The sequence below is a fragment of the Diachasma alloeum genome, unplaced genomic scaffold, assembly GCF_001412515.2.
Source record: "Diachasma alloeum isolate Michigan unplaced genomic scaffold, Dall2.0 Dall_scaffold_00557, whole genome shotgun sequence".
Lineage (NCBI taxonomy): Eukaryota > Metazoa > Arthropoda > Insecta > Hymenoptera > Braconidae > Diachasma > Diachasma alloeum.
In genome coordinates, this window is record NW_021680689.1 from 321644 (window position 1) to 342617 (window position 20974).

Here is a 20974-nt window from a genome sequence, read left to right on the forward strand (position 1 = left end):
GGTGGGGGTGGGGCGGCAGATGCTGCAGGGGGTGGAGGCGGTGGTGGAGCTGCAGCAGGTGGTGGTGGAGGCGCTGCTTTGGGGGCCTCTGCTGCTGCTGGAGCTGCTCCTCCCGTTGCTCCTATGTCAATGCTGCAGAGCTTTTGACCTGCTTTCACGGTCGTACCGTCCTCGACGAACAGCTCTTTTAGCACACCTGCACCTGGTGAAGGCACTGGTACGGAGGTCTACAATAGGGTTTATTCAAAATAAAATAACAGATTTAGGGAATAATGTGGAGGGGGTTGTTTTGAGGGCGAAATCGACGATTCTTCAGTCAAACAATTGTGTTTTTTGGATGAGAATAGAATAATATTCTTGGATGAAATATCTATATTATTACTTTCATGAATTTTACATATTGAAATTCTTATTTAATGAGTATATACTTTCAATTCAGTAATCGAACATTTGAGATATTGGGGAATTAAAGATAAATATTCTTATAAATAGAAAGTTCTTCAATATTTTCCTCTTTGAGTTGCTCTTATCGTTAAAATGATTATGATGTTTACGAATGGCCTCACTCACCTTATCGGTTTCTATCTCACAAAGTACATCATCCTCCTTCACCTGGTCTCCAACTTTCTTCTCCCACCTGACATCTCCCTCACTGACACTCTCAGCGAAGGGTGGTACAACCACGTCCTGCAGTGCCCCTAGATCAAAACGACTCATTCAAAATCATCGTAAAACGTTTTTAATTCCCAATAAAAAATCTCGAAACTTACATAACGCCTGGCTCGAGCGAATTTGTCTTAGTTGATTGTTCCAGCAGTAGCTACCATTGAATCCATTGTGCCTAGAATAACAACTCATCATTCCTCGATCATCTTCTAAAATAAAATCCTCAATTAGGGGAGAGCAGACACTTGACTTTGAAAAAAAATTAATTCATTGAAATGGACTAATTTTTTTTGTCGTAAAGTTTAACTCAATTGATGAATCTACTTCTAAATTATAAACAAAAAGCAGTCAAGTGTCCATTTTGCCCCTACATCCCCTATAAACTTACAAATTCTCTAGTCGAGATCCAGAGCACCTGACCCTCCTCAGGATTCGCCCTGGAAACCGATAAAATCAAATTTGAAAACAAATGCAGAAAACCAACAACAACATCTCAAGAAATAATTACCCTCGTGATGGATGGACCTTGCAACCTGCAACCAAAACGAAACGAATTAGTTAATCTGACAGATATTGCCCCAGCCGCGTCATGGACTAAAAATACCCAAGAGATTCCATGGAATTAGTCACTCAAGAAAATTTCAAATGATGAATGACATTAGGTAATGCCGGTAAGAATGAGCTAATCGGTGACAGGGAGGAAAGCTCCGAGGGAGGTACCAAGATTATGTAATGTAAAAAAAGTCATATTTTGGGCAGTCGATGCCCGACAGGAAAGGATATCGCAGGCAAACACTGAAAAATCATTGCGACACGAGCTATCGTGTGGCAGAAGAGCCGAAGATATGGAGAAAAAAAAGGAATTATGAAATAAAGGAGGGAAATGGGAGCGAAAAAATCATTATATCGTACACGAGACTCACCTTCACACGGGATGATGATGTCAGGCGTGTCAGAGCACGAGGAAACAGACGGGTACAATTGGACAGCATTATTGCAGCCATCCTCAGACTAAAAACAAGATTCTGAGGGCAATACTCTTTATAGTTGAAGCCGTGTCTCGACCCTCGTGATGACAGAGATACAGGGACGAAAAACGGGAGGTAGAGGAGGAAGAAAAAGCGTCGTCTAGAGGACCATAAATGTATCAAATTGGGTGGTGCGTGTTTTTCTCGTCAGATGGTGTGTGAACTTCCAGGCCATAAAGTGGCGACATCTTCGACTTTTTTTTTTCATCATGCGGATGCAATTTTGTTATTGAATATTTTGAAAATTGCGAAACTCCAATTACTCAATTGAGGGAATTTTAGAGAGGGATTTCGCAATTTTTAATGACGATGAAGTCATGGAGATGCGGATAACAACTTCAGTGCCATTATTTTCTCATAAAATCGTTTGATTGCGGGGAAATGCGTAAAACGGATCCGCTTCAATCATCAATGAGTCGAGAATGACAGGTCAAATTTCCATTTTTTTTTTCCTTCAACTTCTTCTAATTATTATGTTCTATGTTTTTTACCCGTCCAACTTCTAGGTTTTACGGGCCGCTATCCCCTTTAATCGGGACATTTCTTTAAATTACTAAAATGACACTTGACTCATTCCAATCGTATCATTCGGTCAGGAGATATTGACAATTGAACAAAATCTGTTTTTTTTAAGTATTTTGAGTTTAATTTTTTACTTCTTCAATAAGAGTACAAATGTTCACTCTTGAAGTGGCAACAACGAAATAATAAGAATGATAATTTAAAGGAAAAAACATTCTCTCGTGGATAATGAAAAATTTTTTTCCTCTAACGTAACAATTTTTAAAAATTATTCATGCAACCAATGTTCTGCATTTTTCCGTTCACCGAAGCTCGATAAATACGAAAATTTATCACAATTAACATAAAGCGAATTGCGAGGTAAATCGGCTCACGTCAGCGTGAAAAAACGCCAATCCGTGGGGGTTTGGTATCACAAGTAATATAATATCGCAAACACGTACAACTGCTCAGTACGCGCCTTGTCTCTGCGGCGCATTGTGTTATTGCAACTGATGTTTGGTATCGAGGCATCGAAAGATGGCTGATACAACCCGACACCTCCAAATGTCAAATCTCGTGGTATTGTTTACAATAGGATTGCTCTCTTCAGCCATCGGAGCACGGGTTAAAATACCCCTGGAGAGTGTATCAGATTTGTTGATTCAAAGTGCATTGGATTCGCTGAATGAAGAATCACCGACCAAACACACTTACAAAGGTGGAAATCTCCTAAGTGCGCAGAAACTGGTAATTATTATTACTTCTCAATACTTGACGAATTTTGGGCTATTTATGGAGCTATTGGGGTCGCAAACTACTAGTTCAGTGGGTGAAAAAAATAATATAAACTTTGTATTGATAAGATATCGAGGGTTAATAGTTCACTCACTAGAGAGATAACTGTACTCGATTGTGCTTCTTTCTCCCAATGAAATTCTCACTTTTTTTCAAGTTCTAGGTGAAAGCATTCCAAAAAATTCATCTCAAAAGATTTAATGTCAAAATAGCGTGAAAAAACTAAACAAGTTAAAAAATTGATGTCAAGCAATTCCTGAAAAAAATTCACAATCGAAAGAAATGTATAGAAATATGAAATTCAGCGGAATGTTATCGCTTTTGTATAAAATATTTTCTAAAGCTGCGGAATTTTGCAGAATAGAGTAGAACTCCAACAGAATCTTCTGTGAAATTCAAAAGATTCTTTCACAAAATTTTTCTCCGAAGAAATATTGCCAGAAGTAATTAACCAGATAATATTTAAATTTTCAGCAAAGTCCACCTTACGTAATCTACCGTCTCACCCTAAACTTAGAAACAAATTGCGAGGAATTCTCGTGTCCCCGTGAGGCCTGTGCAATTGAAATAAAACAGCACAAATCAGGAGTGATAGAGGTGGACAATGCATCAAAACAATGCATGTACCTCTATCCACAGTCAACCCAGAGTAGTTCCCAAGATATCCCCGAGGATCAGATAATAGAGAGCCTGGACAGGCAGATAAATGACAGTGTGAAGCTTGATCACGAGGTGCAGGAGGTCTCGGACCACAACGATCGTCCCTTCATAGCAGTGAGAGCCTCGCACTACTGTCCAGGATGTCCGTACGAGCTGAACCCAACGCTTCCAGGTCTGGCGGCGTTCGGAGAGCTCGCAGCAATGTCTTTAGATGAATCTGGTAAAAGTGACTTCAAGCACAGGATTGTCAGCATCGTGAGGGTCACCAGGGCTGTGCCCCCGGGGTCTAACGTCGTTCGTTATGAATTTCTGATGGAAGTGGGGGAGACAAATTGCCTCAGAACAACCCAAATTGAGAGGTCAGAGTGCCCTCTCCAATCGAACATTCCGATAAAACTCTGTCTTGTGAGGATCGACGAGAAACCCTGGCAGCACAACAGCAGACAGTTGACCTTCAACAACTGCACGGATTCGGATAAAATCAATGAATTAGGGGGAAAGATCGATCCCACATTGACGAGTGAGTCCTTGATTCGAGAAAATATTTACAGTGAGGATGACTCACAGCAGGAGATTTATGATCAAGTGGCACTCGAAGGCCAAGTTAGCACATATCAAAGTCCCATTGATGCGTCACCAGTTTCAGTTCCGACAGCCGGCACCTCCGACTGTTTGCATCAATCATTCGTGACAGAAGAACCTTTCACTAAGATTGTCATTGGAACGGAGAATGCACCCCAAGAAATCCCGAGGTTTGCAGACAAAATTAAGGAGTTTGATGATTTTTTGAAGGACTTGGATGTCGAAATTAAATCCACGACGGAGGGGAATCATGGACCTGAGGTTGTGGAGGAGACAATTCGTCCGGAGAGGGTTGAAATCAGAGAGTTGAATCAGTCTGGAGAGCAGGAGCCCTCGGTGGAGATCCGGAGAAAGAAGAGGGCTGTTGAGAAGGGAATTAACGAGAAAAACTTGATATTGAAGCTCTCGCAGAAGGCGATGAAGATTCTGGACGAGATGGACAGTGATGACAGCAAACGCGTGATAGCTGACATCGTGGATTACAGGAGAATAAATTACGAAGGATTTCTTTATCAGATTACGCTCCTGGTGGCTCCAATGAGCAACTGCGATGAGGGTCACGATAAAATCAAGGATTGCAGGCATGACCCCGAGTCACAGCCCATGAACATGTGCAAATTGCAGATTCAGACGGATGATAAGAGCACGGTTGACACTGCTAAGGTTGTCCAGTCCCAGTGTTACGAGATTGAAAATCGAAGGAAGAGGCAAGTTGTTGGGGCGCCCAACGGCATTTCTGTGGATGATCAAGTCGTGAAGGATTACGTGAAGAAAGGATTGAAGAAGTATTCTGCAGGACTCCAGGGGACCAATGAACCGATGATTGTTGATGTGATTGGGGCAACAAAGCAGGTGGTGGCTGGATCTCTGTACAAGATCAAAGTGAAGATCGGGGAGAGCAATTGTCCGAAGGGAACTGAAGTACTGGAGACCTGTCTGCTCAGAGAAAATAATCCTGTTAAGGAGTGCTTGATCAAGGTTTGGTCCAAGCCCTGGGAGAATTTCGAGGAAATCACAGTCACGTGTGACGAAACACGAACAAAACGATCCTTGGAATTTAGGAATGACGAGTTGAGACGCAGAAGAGATGTTGTTCTTGGAGGCCCAGAGAATATCCCTGTGGACCACCCAGATGTGAAAGATTACGTCAAGAAAGGATTGAAGAAATATTCTTTCGGTCTTCAAGGAACCAACGAACCAGTCATCGCTCATGTGATCAAAGCCACCCGTCAGACAGTCGCTGGATCTCTTTACAAGATCGACGTGAAAATCGGCGAGAGCAATTGTCCGAAGGGAACTCAAGTACTGGATACCTGTCTGTTGGTGGAAAATAATCCTCTCAAAGAGTGCACGATCAAGGTGTGGTCTAAACCCTGGGAGAACTTCGAAGAAGTCACTGTCAAGTGTGATAAGAACCGAGAAAGAAGATCTTTGAGATCTGATAAACGTGCATTGAGACGTAGGAGACAAATTCCCGGAGGCGTGAGCCCCATCTCTGTGGATCATCCAGACGTTCAGGCTTACGTGCAGAAAGGCCTGCAGCAATATTCCTCAGGTCTTGAAGGCACGAATGAACCAATTGTCATTGAAGTGACAGAAGCAACGCAGCAGGTGGTAGCTGGTATTCTCTACAATATCAAAGTGAAAATCGGCGAGAGCGACTGCCCCAGAGGAACAGCAGCAATGGAGAACTGTCTTCTAGTAGAGAACAGCCCAATCCGGAAGTGTCTGATCGAAGTCTGGTCGAAACCCTGGGAGGACTTTGAAGATATCAAGGTCGATTGCACGCCGATACGAAAAAAAAGAGCCCTAAAGGGCGCAAATTACTCCCAAAAAATGCTCGGGATCTCGAAACAGATTGAAGCCCAGAGAAAATTCAGGAGTTTCGAGGAGACATACAACAAAGTCTACGCATCCGAGGAGGAACGGGCAGTAAGATTCAGAATTTTCCAAGAGAACATGGAGATTGTTAGAAATCTCCAAGAGTACGAACAGGGAACAGCTGTCTATGGAGCCTCGATGTTCGCAGATCTGACGCCCCACGAGTTCAGATCGAAGTACCTGGGGTACCGTCCAGACCTGAGAATCGAGAATCACATACCCCTGGCTAAAGCAGAAATCCCACACATCGAATTACCGAAAGAGTTCGACTGGCGTCACTACAATGTCGTGACTGAAGTCAAGGATCAGGGGTCATGTGGCTCGTGCTGGGCCTTCTCGGTTACCGGAAATGTCGAAGGACAGTATGCCATCAAGCACAACAAGTTGATATCCTTATCCGAACAGGAGCTGGTGGACTGTGATAAACTGGATGATGGGTGCAGTGGAGGCCTCCAGGAGAATGCATATCGAGCTATCGAACAGCTAGGTGGACTAGAACTGGAGCACGATTATCCTTACGATGGAGAGGATGAGCAGTGCCACTTCAAGAAGAACAGGGCAGTTGTCCAGATTGTTTCTGCCGTCAATATCACCTCCAACGAGACACAGATGGCCCAGTGGCTGGTGAAGAATGGACCAATGGCCATCGCAATTAATGCCAATGCCATGCAGTTCTACATGGGAGGGGTGTCCCATCCCTTCAAGTTCCTCTGCGATCCTGGTAATCTTGATCATGGAGTTCTCATCGTCGGCTACGGCGTCCACACGTACCCATTATTCAACAGGATCATGCCGTACTGGCTGGTGAAGAATAGCTGGGGAAAACGATGGGGTGAACAGGGGTATTACAGAGTCTACAGGGGCGATGGCACCTGTGGACTCAATGCCGATGTTTCTAGTGCGATTGTTGCGTAAGGGCTGTGCGAAGGGTTCTTTTTTAAGGGTGGATATTGAAGTTTTTTATGAATATTTTATTCTCTTCGAATGATAATGTAAAAAAGATGCATTCAAAGTGAGAAATTGTGGATCCATGACCTTTTGGGAAGCTTAAATGACAATTTTTTGGCGTTTTTTTAATTCTATTTATAAACGAAATACTCAGTCGTAAATTTTCTTTAATTTTTGTGCCAAAAAACAATGAGGCGTATCAGTTTTTTACGGATTTTGGTTTCTTTGTGATAAGGAAATGACATTTCCTCATCACAAATGAATTTATCATCTTTTTTACTTGAAATTGATTTATTCTTGGTTATTTTGTCATTTACTAACTGAAGTAGGATATATTTTTGAATATTATGATCAATAAATGAGACAACGATTATTAACATATCATCGATCTGTCTTGATTCAATTAATTTTACTTATATGTAAAATGATATTTACGCGGTGAATCTCCAAAAAATTTATTAGCAGATTCGTGGTACATTGTACAACTAGACAGAGACTATACCCTTTAAATCACTAATGTAAAGTTAATGAATTGATATTTCTCAAGTAAAATGATAATTGGATGAAGTAAATTGTCAGTTATTACACGGCAAATTGAAATCGTACAATTGGAATCAACAGAAGAAGATTATCAACTAAAAATAATTAGTTTTTTTTTGTTTTTTTTTCGTTCTGCTCTCATCATTCTAAACATTCAATGTAAAAGCACGAGTAACGAGTCAGTGTCAATGAAATCTTTCGACTCGATTATCGTTAAGATCACTAACAGTGATTGTAAAATGTTCATAATTCATGTGCAACATCTTTCGACGCCAATTAATTAGTAGTAATTGTACGATCCCCATTGGTTGTACGATCCATATGGCTGTGGTCCACTCTGTCCATACTGCCAGTTCTGGTAATTAGCGTAGTTGGGATCCGATGGTGGGGGATACTGCTGGTAGCTCTGTTGGTATCCACTTTGGTTTCCATACTGGCCACTTTGGAATTGCTGTTGTGACTGGTAGGGACCACTCGCTGAACTGCTGTACTGGTAGCTCGATTGGGAACTCGCTGTAGGTGGGGGAGGAACACTCGAGGTATCTGATGTTTTTCCTTTCTTCGGTGGTGATGAATCTCTGCACAAAACGAAACGTCAAAATTCAAAATTCATTTCGATATTTCGTAATCTCAAAGAATGATCTAATGCAGGGAAAATTTTTTATTTCTTCAAGAATACTCTCAATATATTGTTGTGCACTTGCTATTTTTCTTCATTTCAATAATCTTCATGTATAATCGTCTCTTTCTAATTATTTCTTTAAATCCTAATCAACTTAAATTGAGTCCATCGAAAAAGAACAGAGAAATTTCCTGTAAAAATCTTCAACTTTCGTTCCAAACTTTCGTTCAATATAGAATTCCTAAAAAAAAATAGAAATAAATTTCAGAATAAATACTCACACTTTACTGTCCTCACTCTTCGACTTCTTCCTCTCCTTCGCCTGCTTGATGCACTTCTGGAACTGTTCATGCGCCTTTAGCACCTGTTTGATATCCGTACTGAAGTCCTCCAAGAACTCCACCTTCCTCTGAGCAAACAACACCCTCTGCTCGAGATCAGCATGCTCTCTCTCAATAAACAAATCCATGTACCCCACGACCTCCTGTGTATCCACAGGGTTCCTCTGGAGTCCCAGATCAATCAACTGGAGATACAGCCTGGGATTATCCTTGTCCTTGTCGGTCGCCTTCAGAAGCACCTTGACAGCCTTATCAATGTCATTCCTGAATTTACAGAGGAACCTCGCGTACTTGACAGCAATATTATTCGCAATTGTTCGATTCTTGCTGTTGGTTATGTAGCTCTCGTAGAGAACACAGGATTTATCCAGATCCCCCCTTCGTCTCTCCAGATTAATTCTTCTGTAAGCGACCTGGAGCATGTTGGGCATGACGTTGTCAATGTTCTCGAGGATCTCAGCGGCTTTATCAAAGTTGCTCTGTCCCTCCTCGAAGGTCGCCCATTGCAAATGAAGATTAGGCTTTTTCGGGTGATGGACTGTGCAGGCTCTCGAGTAGACATCTCGAATTTTCTCGGCATTGTCGCCAGTGAGTGACTCCAAGTACCTCACGAATCTCAACCAGAACTCGTCGTACAAAGCACAAGCTATCAGACATCGTTCGAACAGAATTATTATTCTGGCCTGGTCCTTCTGCTCGATTTCAAAGTCCAGGTACTCCTTCCAGTTCTTCAGTTGACATCTCTCGAGGGGTTTCACGTGGAAGTAAGGACGTTTAATTCCCTCTTCGTAGGTCCATCTGGCAGCAACGGCGTTGACATTGGCCTTGTGCATTTTGCGTCTTGTGCTGATGATCTTCTCTCGAATGACTCGGGTTTCCTCGTCTGTTGGTGGCACCTCGTGGGCTGCGGGCTCCTCCCCTGGGGGCACGTCGTCTGCAGGAGTTGCTCCTGGGGTCTCCTCGGATTTCAAGAGGGCTTTGACTTCAGCACGAATTGCCAGAAAATCGTCGACGGTGAGGATCCGCTGGGGGGAATTTGCCGAGACAAACTCTTGGAACGTTTGGAAATGCGTCATGTAGCCGAAGGTTGGGGTTGACAGGAGGCGGTCGTAGAGGGCTGTTACTCGACTCAGACGCTTTCCCTCTTGCTCCCATTTTATGTAGCTTTCCCAGAGGCGATCGGATCTGTGAGTTGTGGAGAAATATTTTTGATTTCTTAATGGGATTCTATTTTCTTGTGATAAAAGAAAAAGATTCTTCTCGAAATCATGAATATCAATGAAGCAAATGATGAGAGAAATATATTCTGAATATACTTTGTCATTTTTACAAAATGACTGAATTTTTCTCCTTATTTCATCTTTTTACGGATGGAGATAATTTCAACTTCTACTTAAAATTCAAGAGAAATGATGAATCATTTTTCGTGCCCATTCTACTCATTACCTTTTATTGTCTGAATTGTTATGTAATTTTGGTTCTTTGTGACGACAAAAAATGAATCATGCCTCTCTCTTTGAAAAGTGCTCATGCAATCAATGAATTTTATTTCACCTCACCTAAATTCCAAACCACAAGCCTGAATAGCCCTCTCATACTGCTCCCTCATCTTGCCCTCATCCTTCTCATGAACACTCTTACAATGATTGATGTAATGTAGCCACAAGTCGACACTGAGCGAAATAGCATTCAATCCTTCATCGAATACCTGTGATTTAATAATGATTAAAAACCAATTCCCAACACACTGAAACCTTAACTCAGCCAATGAAAATTGGCCATTGGATTGTACCTAATTCTTATTAGCTCTCGTAAGCGTATAGTGTCTCATCTCTTAAATGTACTTTTTTATTTCATGTTGTTTCTTATTCTTAATTCTTAATACTCACATTAACAAGGCACGCAACTGTAAATAAATTTATTGAATAGTTAACACAGAGATTGCTGAGCAATTGTGCATTCACCTTTAGAGAGTCAGGGAGTGATTCCTTATTCGAGGGTGCCTCTGTCTCTTCACACAGCCCATTATTGCTCTTGGAGACCGGTTCAACGGCAACGTGTGCGTGTCCTAAGTACCTCGACTCAATATTTTTTTTCGCTCTCTTTTTTTTTTGTCTTTCTCTCGCTTTTATAATTTCATTTTTACAACGCCACGTGATAAAACCGATTCATACAAGGATTTATAACGCAAGAAAATACTTAATGTGTTTCTTAATAAAAAACATTATATTACAATACTTTCCGCAGTTTCGCTACGTGTACAAAATGCTTACAGTAATTAAATAACAAACACCACACACATTAATTAAAATCGCCACGAATTCGTGTAATAATAATTATCATTGGAAACAAAACAAAGCTCTTACGTATTTCAATTATAAAATATATACGATTATAACGATATGGTAATTTCATTCAATACTTTGATGGTAATTTTCTAGTACGAAAGAATCAATTAATCTCATCTAGGATGAGATTACTCAATAATTTATTTAACTGATAAAACGAAGAGAGTTGTATGGGTGCCACAAGACGTGCTAGGCTGTTGGAAGGGAATACCATATTTACGTGCGTGCACACTGCCCACGCGTCTTCCTAACTCGAGCTATTGTTCATTAGATTTGCGTTAATTAATTTGATAATTATTTTTTTTTATTTGTTTTTTTTTTGTTACCATATAATCATATATATAGATTTATTTTTAAGTAATTTTCGTGAATAAAGGGGGATGTATTCACTCACCTTTTGTACATTGTCCGGATTTCCTTTCTTCTTCTCGTAATCGGCGTATTTCCGCCAGTAACCGTAGCAATAGGGATAACGCTCGAGAAATTTCTCGTATGCTTCACGCGCTGCTTCTGCATCATTCTAAAAAAATTTAAATTGAATTGTCAGGCTCAAGTCAGAAAATAATTTTTTTCAATGAATTAATTCTTCTGGGGGATTAGTTATTCAATTCATCGATCACTCAATCAATTTTTTTCTTCAATAAAATTGTTTTCTTGCAGAAAATCATTGAGAATAAATTAAAATTGCGATGATGATCAATTTTTTCGCTTTAGATCAAATTAAATCAATGAAATTGATGGAAAAAAAATTATGCTCACTTCTTGATCAACATATTGCAAGAGATATGTCCACCCAGTGAAGTCCGATGGATCCTCATTAACAGCCTTCCAGTATTTATCAAGTTCTGGCAATGTTTTCTTCTTGGGCGATGCTGGCTTGGCCTCTGGTTTTTCCCCAGCCTCTACATCCACAGCAAGTGCAACTTTTTTCGCTGGTGTCTCATCATTAGTCTCAGACGTTGGTGAACTGGGGTCATACTCCCCCTCTGCATTTAATTTACGCTTGGCCCGAACGTCAGCCTTGACTTTTCTCTCAGCTGTTTTGGCAGCTGTCTTGGCTGCCTTTCGTTTCTTCTCGCTGTCTGGGGGAAGCTCATCCTCAGAGACAGATTCAGTTTCGCCCAGGTCTGCTGGAGGTGCCACTGGCAGTTCTTCGTCTGACACTGCCTCGGTCTCAGGCTCCTAATCGATGAAACAGGGGATTAATGTCATTTCTTTTCGTGGTGATGGGAGATTGGAATAAGGAAATAGGGAACTTGCGTCTAGGATACGTGATACCTCTAGGAGAAAATCACTGGGTATAAAATCGTCGTCAGACACATCTTCCATATCACAAACATACTGCATTCAATGAAAAGGAAAAGGTTTCTTTAAGGATTGTGAACAATTATTTAACCAAATATTCAGATATATTTCTCGGGGGATAATTGATAATTTTCATTGCATTAAAATCGTCTTTAAGTCTGTGAAGAGGTGTTCTATCAATAATTATGACGATGTGGCGTACCTTAGCAGGCGCCTCAGTAGGGAACTCGTCCTCAGAGACAGCTTCAGTATCAGGCTCAATCTTCTCCACCTCTCCTTCAACCTGCCCCTCGCCCTCACCAACGTCAACCCCCTCCCCCTTCTCAATTGCAGTTTCCTCAATTTTCTTCTCAACCTCAGCCTCCTTCGTCTCCTCCGCAACAATTTTTTCAAATGACTCATCAACAATGTCATCAACAGCATCAGCAATCTGTTGTACTGGGTCATCGATCTCCATGGTGGTAACGATTGCCTTAGTCTCTTCATTCCCAGGTTCATCATTCAACAGTGGAATTTCTGCTGAAACAATCGTGTCCATGACATCCCCAAAGTCCATAATCTGATTGGAATCAGTGTTTCCACCGTTGATGGCCTCATCCACAGGATTATCCTCCTCTGTCTGGAGCATTTGCTCTAAACTGTTGTCCTCCAGAGTGATCACTTTGTCCTCAGTGTCCTCCACAACCTGGGGAGTCTCCTTGGTCTTCAGGGTGGATAGAATTGGTGCTGTGGGGGTATTTGTACTCACAACTGGTGGTGGTGGGGCTTCTAGTTCAGGCACTCCTTGGGTCTCTTGATCCATCTGGGCATACTGAGCGCTATCCGTTGTCTGGGGCTCCTCCAACTGTAGTTGCAACACTGGGGTCTCTTCCTCAAATTGTTCAACCATTATTTCACCTAATTGTTGCATACCATTCTCACCTGTCTCACTGTTGTCGTCAGTCTCTTCTAATATTGTTGTACTAGTCTCCTGTGTAAAGAGGAGCATGAAATCAACATCTTTAGTAATTAATGAAAATTAGTTGCAGTAGTTTTATGAGAATGATCTTGTAGAATTGATTTTTAAATGGCAATTCATCAAGTGTAGGACTCTGAGAACAAAATTAGAAAGGGATTTCAGAGGATTGGTTTATTTAATTTATTATTTATGCAGAAGGAAGAGTGAAGAAAATAATAATAGTATTCATTTCTCGATTTATTGGAAACAAAAGTAAGGGTAATTGTTGTTTTTTGTGAATAAACGAAGTGTAAAGCCCTGAAAAGACAACAACTCACATCAGTTGTGTCAATTTCCTGAGCCCCTCGCCTGGTATTTCTACCCCTAATAGCTTTCTTGGCGGGTGTCTTTTTCGGTGTGGCAACTGGTGCCTTGAGTGCGCGTCCAGATCTCGTTCTTCTTACTTTAAAAATAGAGAGCACAGAGTTACCACTAGAAATGCAATGAAATTCAATTACAACAGCTTTTTTTTAACATCAATAAATGACCTATAGCGACGATATTAATGGCGGTTATTTATCGTGACCTCGTGATAATGCCTGTTACACGCAATGCCGGGTAACTAAATCCCAAATAAGAAGAAAACGCATTCCCATGCTAAACAACTGTTGAATAATCAAATCAATCTTGATTACGTTATTGATAAGATGAAATAATAACAGTATATGTTGAATTGTTTAATATCCTTGGAAACGAGGTAAATACCTGGCTCGTTCTCCTCGATTTGATTCTCATCGCCACTCAACGAAGACATAATCGGCTGTTACAATTATCCCCCACTTCGAGTACGTACGGCTAAAGCCACAGTTTGTACTCAATAATTTCCACAGAGAATCGTACGTATTCGTTTGACTGGAAGTTAAACGATAGTATATCACTCGTGTATGATCCCAATGTACGTGAAAATAAATGCCTAGTGACGCGGTTATGATTGTAGTCTTTTTTACGATTTTGGGATAATTCGTAACTCCGCAAGACAGCGCTGTGTGGCATTCAAAATGGCCCCGTACTCCGAGGATTAGGATCAGGAGGTGATACTGTAGATGCTGATAACGTAAATTTCTACTGTCGACAGGGGGGAAATTTACTTTGTCCACTGGAAAACCCGGGAATTTTTGGAATTCCAGGGAAACTATTTCCATTAGCATTTGCGAAAGATAATTTTTTTTATACTACTTAAGACGAGTGGGTGGGGCAAAATGGACACTTGGTACTTTTTAAAAAATCTCAATTACTGATTGAATTTTCAATTAAGGGTGATATTTTTTTTCATTGAAAGTATAATTCAGTAGCGAAGGTAAAACGGTTCAAGTCGCCTCATCTCCCAGTTGAGTTTTTGAGGAATATTTCCGAATCTAAGGGAGATGGCGAAATTTTCGTAATCACATTTGTTGTAGCACTCAATCGGCTCTACAAAAAAGCTTATGACAACAATTTTTGTATCTCCCTTAGATTCCGAGATATTCATTAAAAACTGATCAATAGTCAAAATTGACTTGGACCATTTTACCATTTCGCTACTGAATTATATTCTGCTGTGATGAACCCAGATTGAACCCAATTGCCTACTTCGCTTCAGAGTTACAGACATGAAGAGATAAATAAAGCGTTCAGTTCGCCTCACACCCCCTGCGTACAACTTGATCAGTGTGAAGTCAGTTGTTGAATTAACAATCCAATATTCAGTATTCGAATTTGTTGGATAGTTTTCCGCCTGTCCCTTAACCCACATTCGACATTCCCATGAATCGACATTCCACTCCACCAATCAAACCAGTGAATGACGATAAATATTATTATAAATATAACCTAACACTTCTGCTCAACAAATTCAACGTCAGTCATCTCCAGAAAGCATAAAAACCATTGGAAACCAGTTCTCCCCGACTTGTCCGAAGTCTGCAGTCTCTACCCAAGGTAAAAACCCCCTAATCCCCCTCGTCGCGCAAAACTATCAACACAATCAACGAAAAAAAAAAAAAAACCACGAAAAAACGTGAATTCCTGGGTTTCGTGTTGCCTTTGAAGTTCCCCCAGACGTGCAAAACCTCGGAGATACTTATCCTCGGCATTCACGCATCCCCAATTCCTAGTGGGTGGGAGAATAGAGAAGGGTTGTGCGCAGAATTGTCAGGTAATAGTACCCGAGAGAATCTCTCTCTCTTTCTCTCGAGTTTGTGCCATTGCGCACTGGTATTTTATCATCGCAATTTCTGTGGTATTTCCATGGGGTTACAAACACAATCGATATCTCTGCGTGTTGGTATTTTTCAAGGGAAAACACGGCAGTACGCCAGTGACACCCGAACAGTGAACACCTGTCGAGTTTTATTTCAATTTTTCCACTTAAATTAATTCGCATGTCTGAATAGACTCGTCCTGGGGGTGCCTGAATGGATCAAGATGATCCTTAATTTTTTCCACTGATAGTTTACCATTTTTATAGGTAAATTTTTCTTGTTGAATGCCTCTTATCTCACGAAAATTGGGGGAAATAAATAGTTGGACTCGTCCAGATCATCTGATTGTCCTCCCACCAGGTGCCCAGGCAATGTGCAACGTTAGAAAATTTATTTCAATAGTTAAAATTATAAACGAAGGGTTTTTTCGTATTAACGGTGAGTTTAGAGATGTCTTACAATGATGGCGGTCGTTCGGTACGTAAATCAGGCTCAAAAACGCCGAAAAATTTACGAGTGACGTCTAATGACAACGGGGGTAGGGCCATCACCACCATAAATACCTACAATGGACAGAGAAATTTTGTGGAGGGTCCTCATCCCTCCGTGCACAAGAGAAATCTCTACATCGTGTCTTTTCCCCTCATTCTCCTGTTCAACGTGCTGAGGACACTTCTGTACCAGTTGTTCATTGTTTTCAAGTATATTTATGCCTCGACGAGTCATCTGATTCAGAGGAGGCACGCAGCTGCCGCTGCCAGGGGTCAGTGTCATCTGGAGATTGTTGTTGGAAGTGAGAGGGGTCTTAAGGAGGAGATTTTGGTGGTGGATAAGGAGGAGATGGCGAATTTACCCAGGAGGTCTGGACCTGGACCTGCTGATCCACTTCTTGCTAAGCAGAAGCATCATCACAGGAGGGCTTTTGAATTCATCAGCAAGGCCCTGAAGATTGATGAGGAGAATGAAGGTGATTGAGGAGTTGAGGATTTGAGAATGAAGTGGTGAATTGATGGGAGATCTTTGGTCGTTTTGAAATCCTCATCAGATAATGCAAGAGGGCACTCTCTGCAGCTGAAAAAACTTCTCGGTATCAAAATAATTCCATAATTGTTTAACTGAGTGAAACCAGTTGTTTCGATTCTACAAGTTCTCTATTAATGAGTTAATTTATAAGGAAATGTCCTCGAAGAGAAAAAATTCTCTCCAGAATTTTTGTGATTACAAAAAATGTAGAAAATCGACATCATCTATGTTTTCACCACTTCATTTATAAACGGATCTAAAAATAATTGTCACTCAATTGTTAACCATCAAATCGATTATCTCCTTTTTCACCTGAAATAGGGCACAAAGAGATGGCAATAGAGCTGTACAAAAAAGGAATTGGTGAGCTGGAGAAGGGAGTTGCAGTCGAGTGTTATGGAGGTCGTGGTGAAGTGTACGAACGTGCTCAGAGGCTGAATGAAAAAATGAGAGCGAATCTCGTAATGGCTAAAGACAGACTCGACTTTTTGGGTACAATTTTCCTCTCGTTAATCATCACTCAGATGAGACAAATCATTAGTCGTTTGTAAATGTGATTATTTCTGCATCAGGTCATACTCATCGTATTTATTTCACTGTTTTTTTTTTTAAATTACGATCAGCATGGCAGTTATTTATTACTATTCTTTTTATTATTTTCCCCTTAGCAAGTGTTTGTGCACTGAAAAAACTGGAAGTTAATGATGAGACACAAGGAAGCGAAGAAACTCCTCATGAAACATCTAGTTATGGGATTAATCATGGGATTAATAATTCGAGGCTGAGAAAAAATATTAAAAATCATTCACGTACTGTTGATCAATTGACTGACGCTAATAACAGTAGGGAAAATAATAAAATACATACGACACACAGTACACAGACACATGTGAGACCGATGGAGAGGCCAGGGAAAATTATATCACGTCCCTCTGAAGGTATTATTATAAAAAATTACTGTCGATGTACATTGTAAGATGAAAAATTGCACAGAACCAATTGTATTTTTATTCCAATAACACTCGAGAACAGTGGGGATACAGCGTAACACTTGCTATTTTTATTTTTATTTTGTTATTGTGCATTTGGTGAGCATTTTTCTCGTGGGACTCTGCTTTTTGACGCCTACTTGTTTAACCCACACATCGACTTTGGAAAATTACATTGAAATAATTATTGATAATTGATTAACTGACATCGAATGCAGTAAAAACTCGACTTGAAAAAATCACCATAAAAGTATGAAACCGATCTTCATGCTCACGTGTTCCATTTACTCTTTATAGGCGTCAAAAAATTAAGTTTCGTATTTTTCAAGTCTAGTATCAACCAAAATCCCCCCAGAAAAAACTGAACCACCGAATTTTCTCTCTAGCCTCAGGCCGGAAGTTAGTCCCAGGCAAGCGTCACGCAGGTTCTACAATCACCAAAAGCCAAACACTCCCCCGAAGCATGGGTCGATCCCCAGCAGCCCTCCCCTGTCACAGAACAGCCGCCTTGAAGCCCAATTCAACCCCTCCCTCCATTCGTCGTCAGCTCTCAATTCCCGGCTCTTCCTCCCCAATCCGTCGTCCAGGCACCCCAGGGAGTTCAACTGCGTCAGCCAGAGGCACGCCTCGAAAGGTTCCCCTGCTGAAAGGAGTGGATCCCAAACTGGCCCAGGTGATTCTCGATGAGATTCTAGAGGGGAGTGCAGCTGTGCAGTGGGAGGACATAGCGGGCCAGGAAGTGGCCAAGCAAGCCCTGCAGGAGATGGTGATCCTGCCTTCACTGAGACCAGAGCTATTCACAGGGCTGCGAACCCCTGCCCGAGGATTGCTCCTCTTCGGTCCCCCTGGCAACGGGAAAACCCTGCTCGCTAGGGCAGTGGCAACCCAGTGCAATGCCACTTTCTTCAGCATATCAGCAGCTAGTTTAACGTCGAAATACGTCGGGGAAGGGGAGAAACTCGTGAGGGCTTTATTCGCCATCGCCAGGGAGCTCCAGCCCTCCGTCATCTTCATTGACGAGGTCGACTCGTTATTGAGTGAACGAAGGGACAACGAGCACGAGGCCTCCAGGAGGCTGAAGACCGAGTTTCTGGTGGAGTTTGATGGACTCCCCTGCAGCCCCGATGAGAGAGTTCTGGTGATGGCTGCCACCAACAGACCGCAGGAGCTCGACGAAGCAGCTCTCAGGAGGTTCAGCAAGAGGGTCTACGTGACTCTGCCTGATCTTGACACCAGGGTCATTCTCATGAAACGTCTGCTGGGGAAGCACAACGATCCTCTGTGTGATGAGGAACTCCAGGAGGTGGCTGTCCTCACTGAGGGCTACTCTGGCAGCGATCTCACTGGACTCGCCAAAGATGCCGCCCTGGGGCCCATTCGAGAGCTCAATCCAGAGCAGGTGAAGGCTCTTGATCTCAATCTCGTGAGGAATATCACTATGAAGGATTTTTTGGACTCTTTGAAGAGGATCAGGAGGTCTGTTTCACCGATGAGTCTTGCTGGGTATGAAAAGTGGAGTCTTGAGTATGGAGACGTTAGTCTCTGATTTATGAAGGGCCCGTTCAAGGGCCGACGTAATTCTTGAGAAACAAGGGTGATGAAGAATTCAATGAGTCATTGGTAATTTTGAGGGGTAATGGGTCTTCTGTAATGACTCGTTTTACTACTTTGGTTGTGAAAACATCACAAATCCTTTTTAAAATTTATGTCGATGATATTTACGCAGTAATTGATTACTTAATGGGATTATTAATTAGGGTCTTGGAGATTAGACTTTTGGTTTGGGCTCTTGCGACAACGAACGAATGACTGACGCTTATGAAATTATTTATTTTCTAGTAGGGATTTTCTAGGTATTTATTGTTCACTTTTTGATTTTTTTTTTTCCGTGAAGGATTGGTTGAGGAGTATTGAGTTGCCATTAATTGCGTTCATTTCCCAGTGAATTTGTTCAATTCCAATTGTTTCTGCATGCAGGCATGTAGGGAGTCCCCATCCCTCAGTAATGGAGGAAATTTATCATTTGTAATTGAGTGGAGTAAGGAGTTGTCTCCTTAATCAACTTCGTTACAGACAATCTTTGAATATAAATAATGATATTGTAATTGTACGTCAGCATTCAAATTCAATTGGTCAAGTGATACTTGACAAATTATGAATGTGATATTTTAAACGAATAATGTAACTCTATTATTCCAATTAGTAGTCGCTATTATTGCTATGCAACATAAAAATGAGTACAAAATGCAAGGCTGTAACATAAATGAAAAATGTTCAAGTTTTGGTTTGGAATTTTTGTTAATTCGATGCTTCGTATTTTGATTGTTGGGAAAATGGAGTCAAGACTTCCTCGAATTTTTCAAGATGATTATCATGTACATAAGGAACTTTCCATTTTATTTCTGCCGAAAAAAAAAGCGCCTTGAGATAGAACAAAGTGAAACTATCCATTATATAACGCTCAAATTTGTATTTTCGAGGGCTAATTGTCAGCTGACGAGTAGAATCCACGTCCATGAAATTTAAATTGAAATAATGAAATTGATGGAAATGATCAGTGAAGAATAATCGCCTTTACGATGGATTATCGATAAAAATTCAGCCTTGATCTTGTTATTTTGCTACTTTTATAACAGCAAATAAATAAGTAAACTAAGGGACATTGATATGATGACGAATAACTTGATGCTGGGGGCATCCGTTTTAACTGTTCGACGTTTAACTCAATTACCGAATTAATCAGCTAATGAAATTCATTTTGAGCAGTTTGTTCAATTCTGGATATCAGAGTCAACTTCCACGAGGCATCAGTTAATCAGTAGAGAGATGAAAATAATAATAGTCTAGTCGCTGGTGCTCCACGATGATAAATTAATACTGAATTAGCCATGTATATTACCAGATTTAGGAATTCATTGCATTTTCTTTAGTTGTGAAATAACAATTAATAAATAATTGTGTGATTGATCATTAATGTTCATGCTTTTTACGGAAAAAAAAAAAATGATGAGTGCACCTCAATGAGTAAAAATTCAGGTGAATTGAATAAAAATTTCACGTGTATTTTAAATATTTATTCCTTTTTCCACCTTTAGTGGACAAGCCCATTTTTCTTTTTCATTTTCGATCGTTTCATTGTATTTTCTTTAGTTCTGAAATCATGATTAATTAATAATTGCGTGATTGATGATCAATCTTCATGCATTTTAGGGAAAAAATAATAAGTGCAGTTCACTGAGTAAAAAATCAGGTGAATTGAATAAAAACGCCAAATGTATTTTAAATATTTATTCCTTTTTTCTCCTTCAATGGACATGTTCATTTTTTTGCCATTTTTCATTGTTTTTTTTTATTATAAGATAACATTAACCTAAGCATTGTCGAGGGTCCACGCCCTGGCGTACCTAAATTATCGTTTTCCTCTTCTTCGCGTTTTTTTTTTTTTTCACTTTATATAACATCCCTCATGTCGATTGCAAAACTGATCAGTTTTGTCAGATTTTACGCAATTATCTTTCTCTCTCTCTCTCTCTCTCTCTCTCTCTCTCTCTCTCTCTCTCTCTCT

General features: G+C 40.8%; 4 protein-coding genes across 7 annotated transcripts in view; 2 read left to right on the top strand and 2 right to left on the bottom strand.

Moving 5' to 3' along the window:
* Positions 1-1794, bottom strand: part of LOC107043232 (dihydrolipoyllysine-residue succinyltransferase component of 2-oxoglutarate dehydrogenase complex, mitochondrial) — a 4264-nt gene extending 2470 nt beyond the window's left edge. The window contains exons 1-6 of the mRNA XM_029126471.1: positions 1590-1794; positions 1175-1199; positions 1055-1103; positions 771-841; positions 571-698; positions 14-227 (exon numbers count right to left, since the gene is read on the bottom strand). Coding sequence (XP_028982304.1) covers positions 14-227; positions 571-698; positions 771-841; positions 1055-1103; positions 1175-1199; positions 1590-1670 — 568 coding nt within the window. The 5' untranslated portion in view covers positions 1671-1794. The remainder of the gene's footprint in view (positions 1-13; positions 228-570; positions 699-770; positions 842-1054; positions 1104-1174; positions 1200-1589) is intronic.
* An 861-nt stretch (positions 1795-2655) lies between these two features.
* On the top strand, positions 2656-7631 carry LOC107043250. Its single transcript, XM_015264649.2, has 2 exons — positions 2656-2945; positions 3468-7631. Exons 1-2 carry the CDS (start codon positions 2736-2738, stop codon positions 7029-7031), a joined length of 3774 nt encoding a protein of 1257 aa, XP_015120135.1. The 5' UTR covers positions 2656-2735; the 3' UTR covers positions 7032-7631.
* On the bottom strand, positions 7504-14196 carry LOC107043251 (pre-mRNA-processing factor 39). 2 transcript variants are annotated; one of them, XM_015264651.1, is made up of 9 exons: positions 13923-14196; positions 13496-13620; positions 12969-13190; positions 12423-12923; positions 11675-12097; positions 11310-11435; positions 10127-10275; positions 8508-9752; positions 7504-8182 (listed from the first exon to the last, which is right to left on the bottom strand). In XM_015264651.1, exons 1-9 carry the CDS (start codon positions 13969-13971, stop codon positions 7885-7887), a joined length of 3138 nt encoding a protein of 1045 aa, XP_015120137.1. In that variant the 5' UTR covers positions 13972-14196; the 3' UTR covers positions 7504-7884. The 2 variants fall into 2 exon arrangements, with proteins under 2 accessions (XP_015120137.1, XP_015120136.1); XM_015264650.1 differs by having other exon boundaries at positions 12423-13190.
* Positions 14197-14856: 660 nt separating this feature from the next.
* LOC107043260 (spastin) lies at positions 14857-19826 on the top strand. Of its 3 annotated transcripts, XM_015264668.1 has the most exons (5): positions 14857-15134; positions 16100-16364; positions 16742-16912; positions 17089-17358; positions 17796-19826. In XM_015264668.1, exons 2-5 carry the CDS (start codon positions 16238-16240, stop codon positions 18953-18955), a joined length of 1728 nt encoding a protein of 575 aa, XP_015120154.1. In that variant the 5' UTR covers positions 14857-15134; positions 16100-16237; the 3' UTR covers positions 18956-19826. The 3 variants fall into 3 exon arrangements, with proteins under 3 accessions (XP_015120154.1, XP_015120152.1, XP_015120153.1); XM_015264666.1 differs by lacking the exon at positions 14857-15134 and having other exon boundaries at positions 15199-16364; XM_015264667.1 differs by lacking the exons at positions 14857-15134; positions 17089-17358 and having other exon boundaries at positions 15199-16364.
* Positions 19827-20974: the final 1148 nt, after the last annotated feature.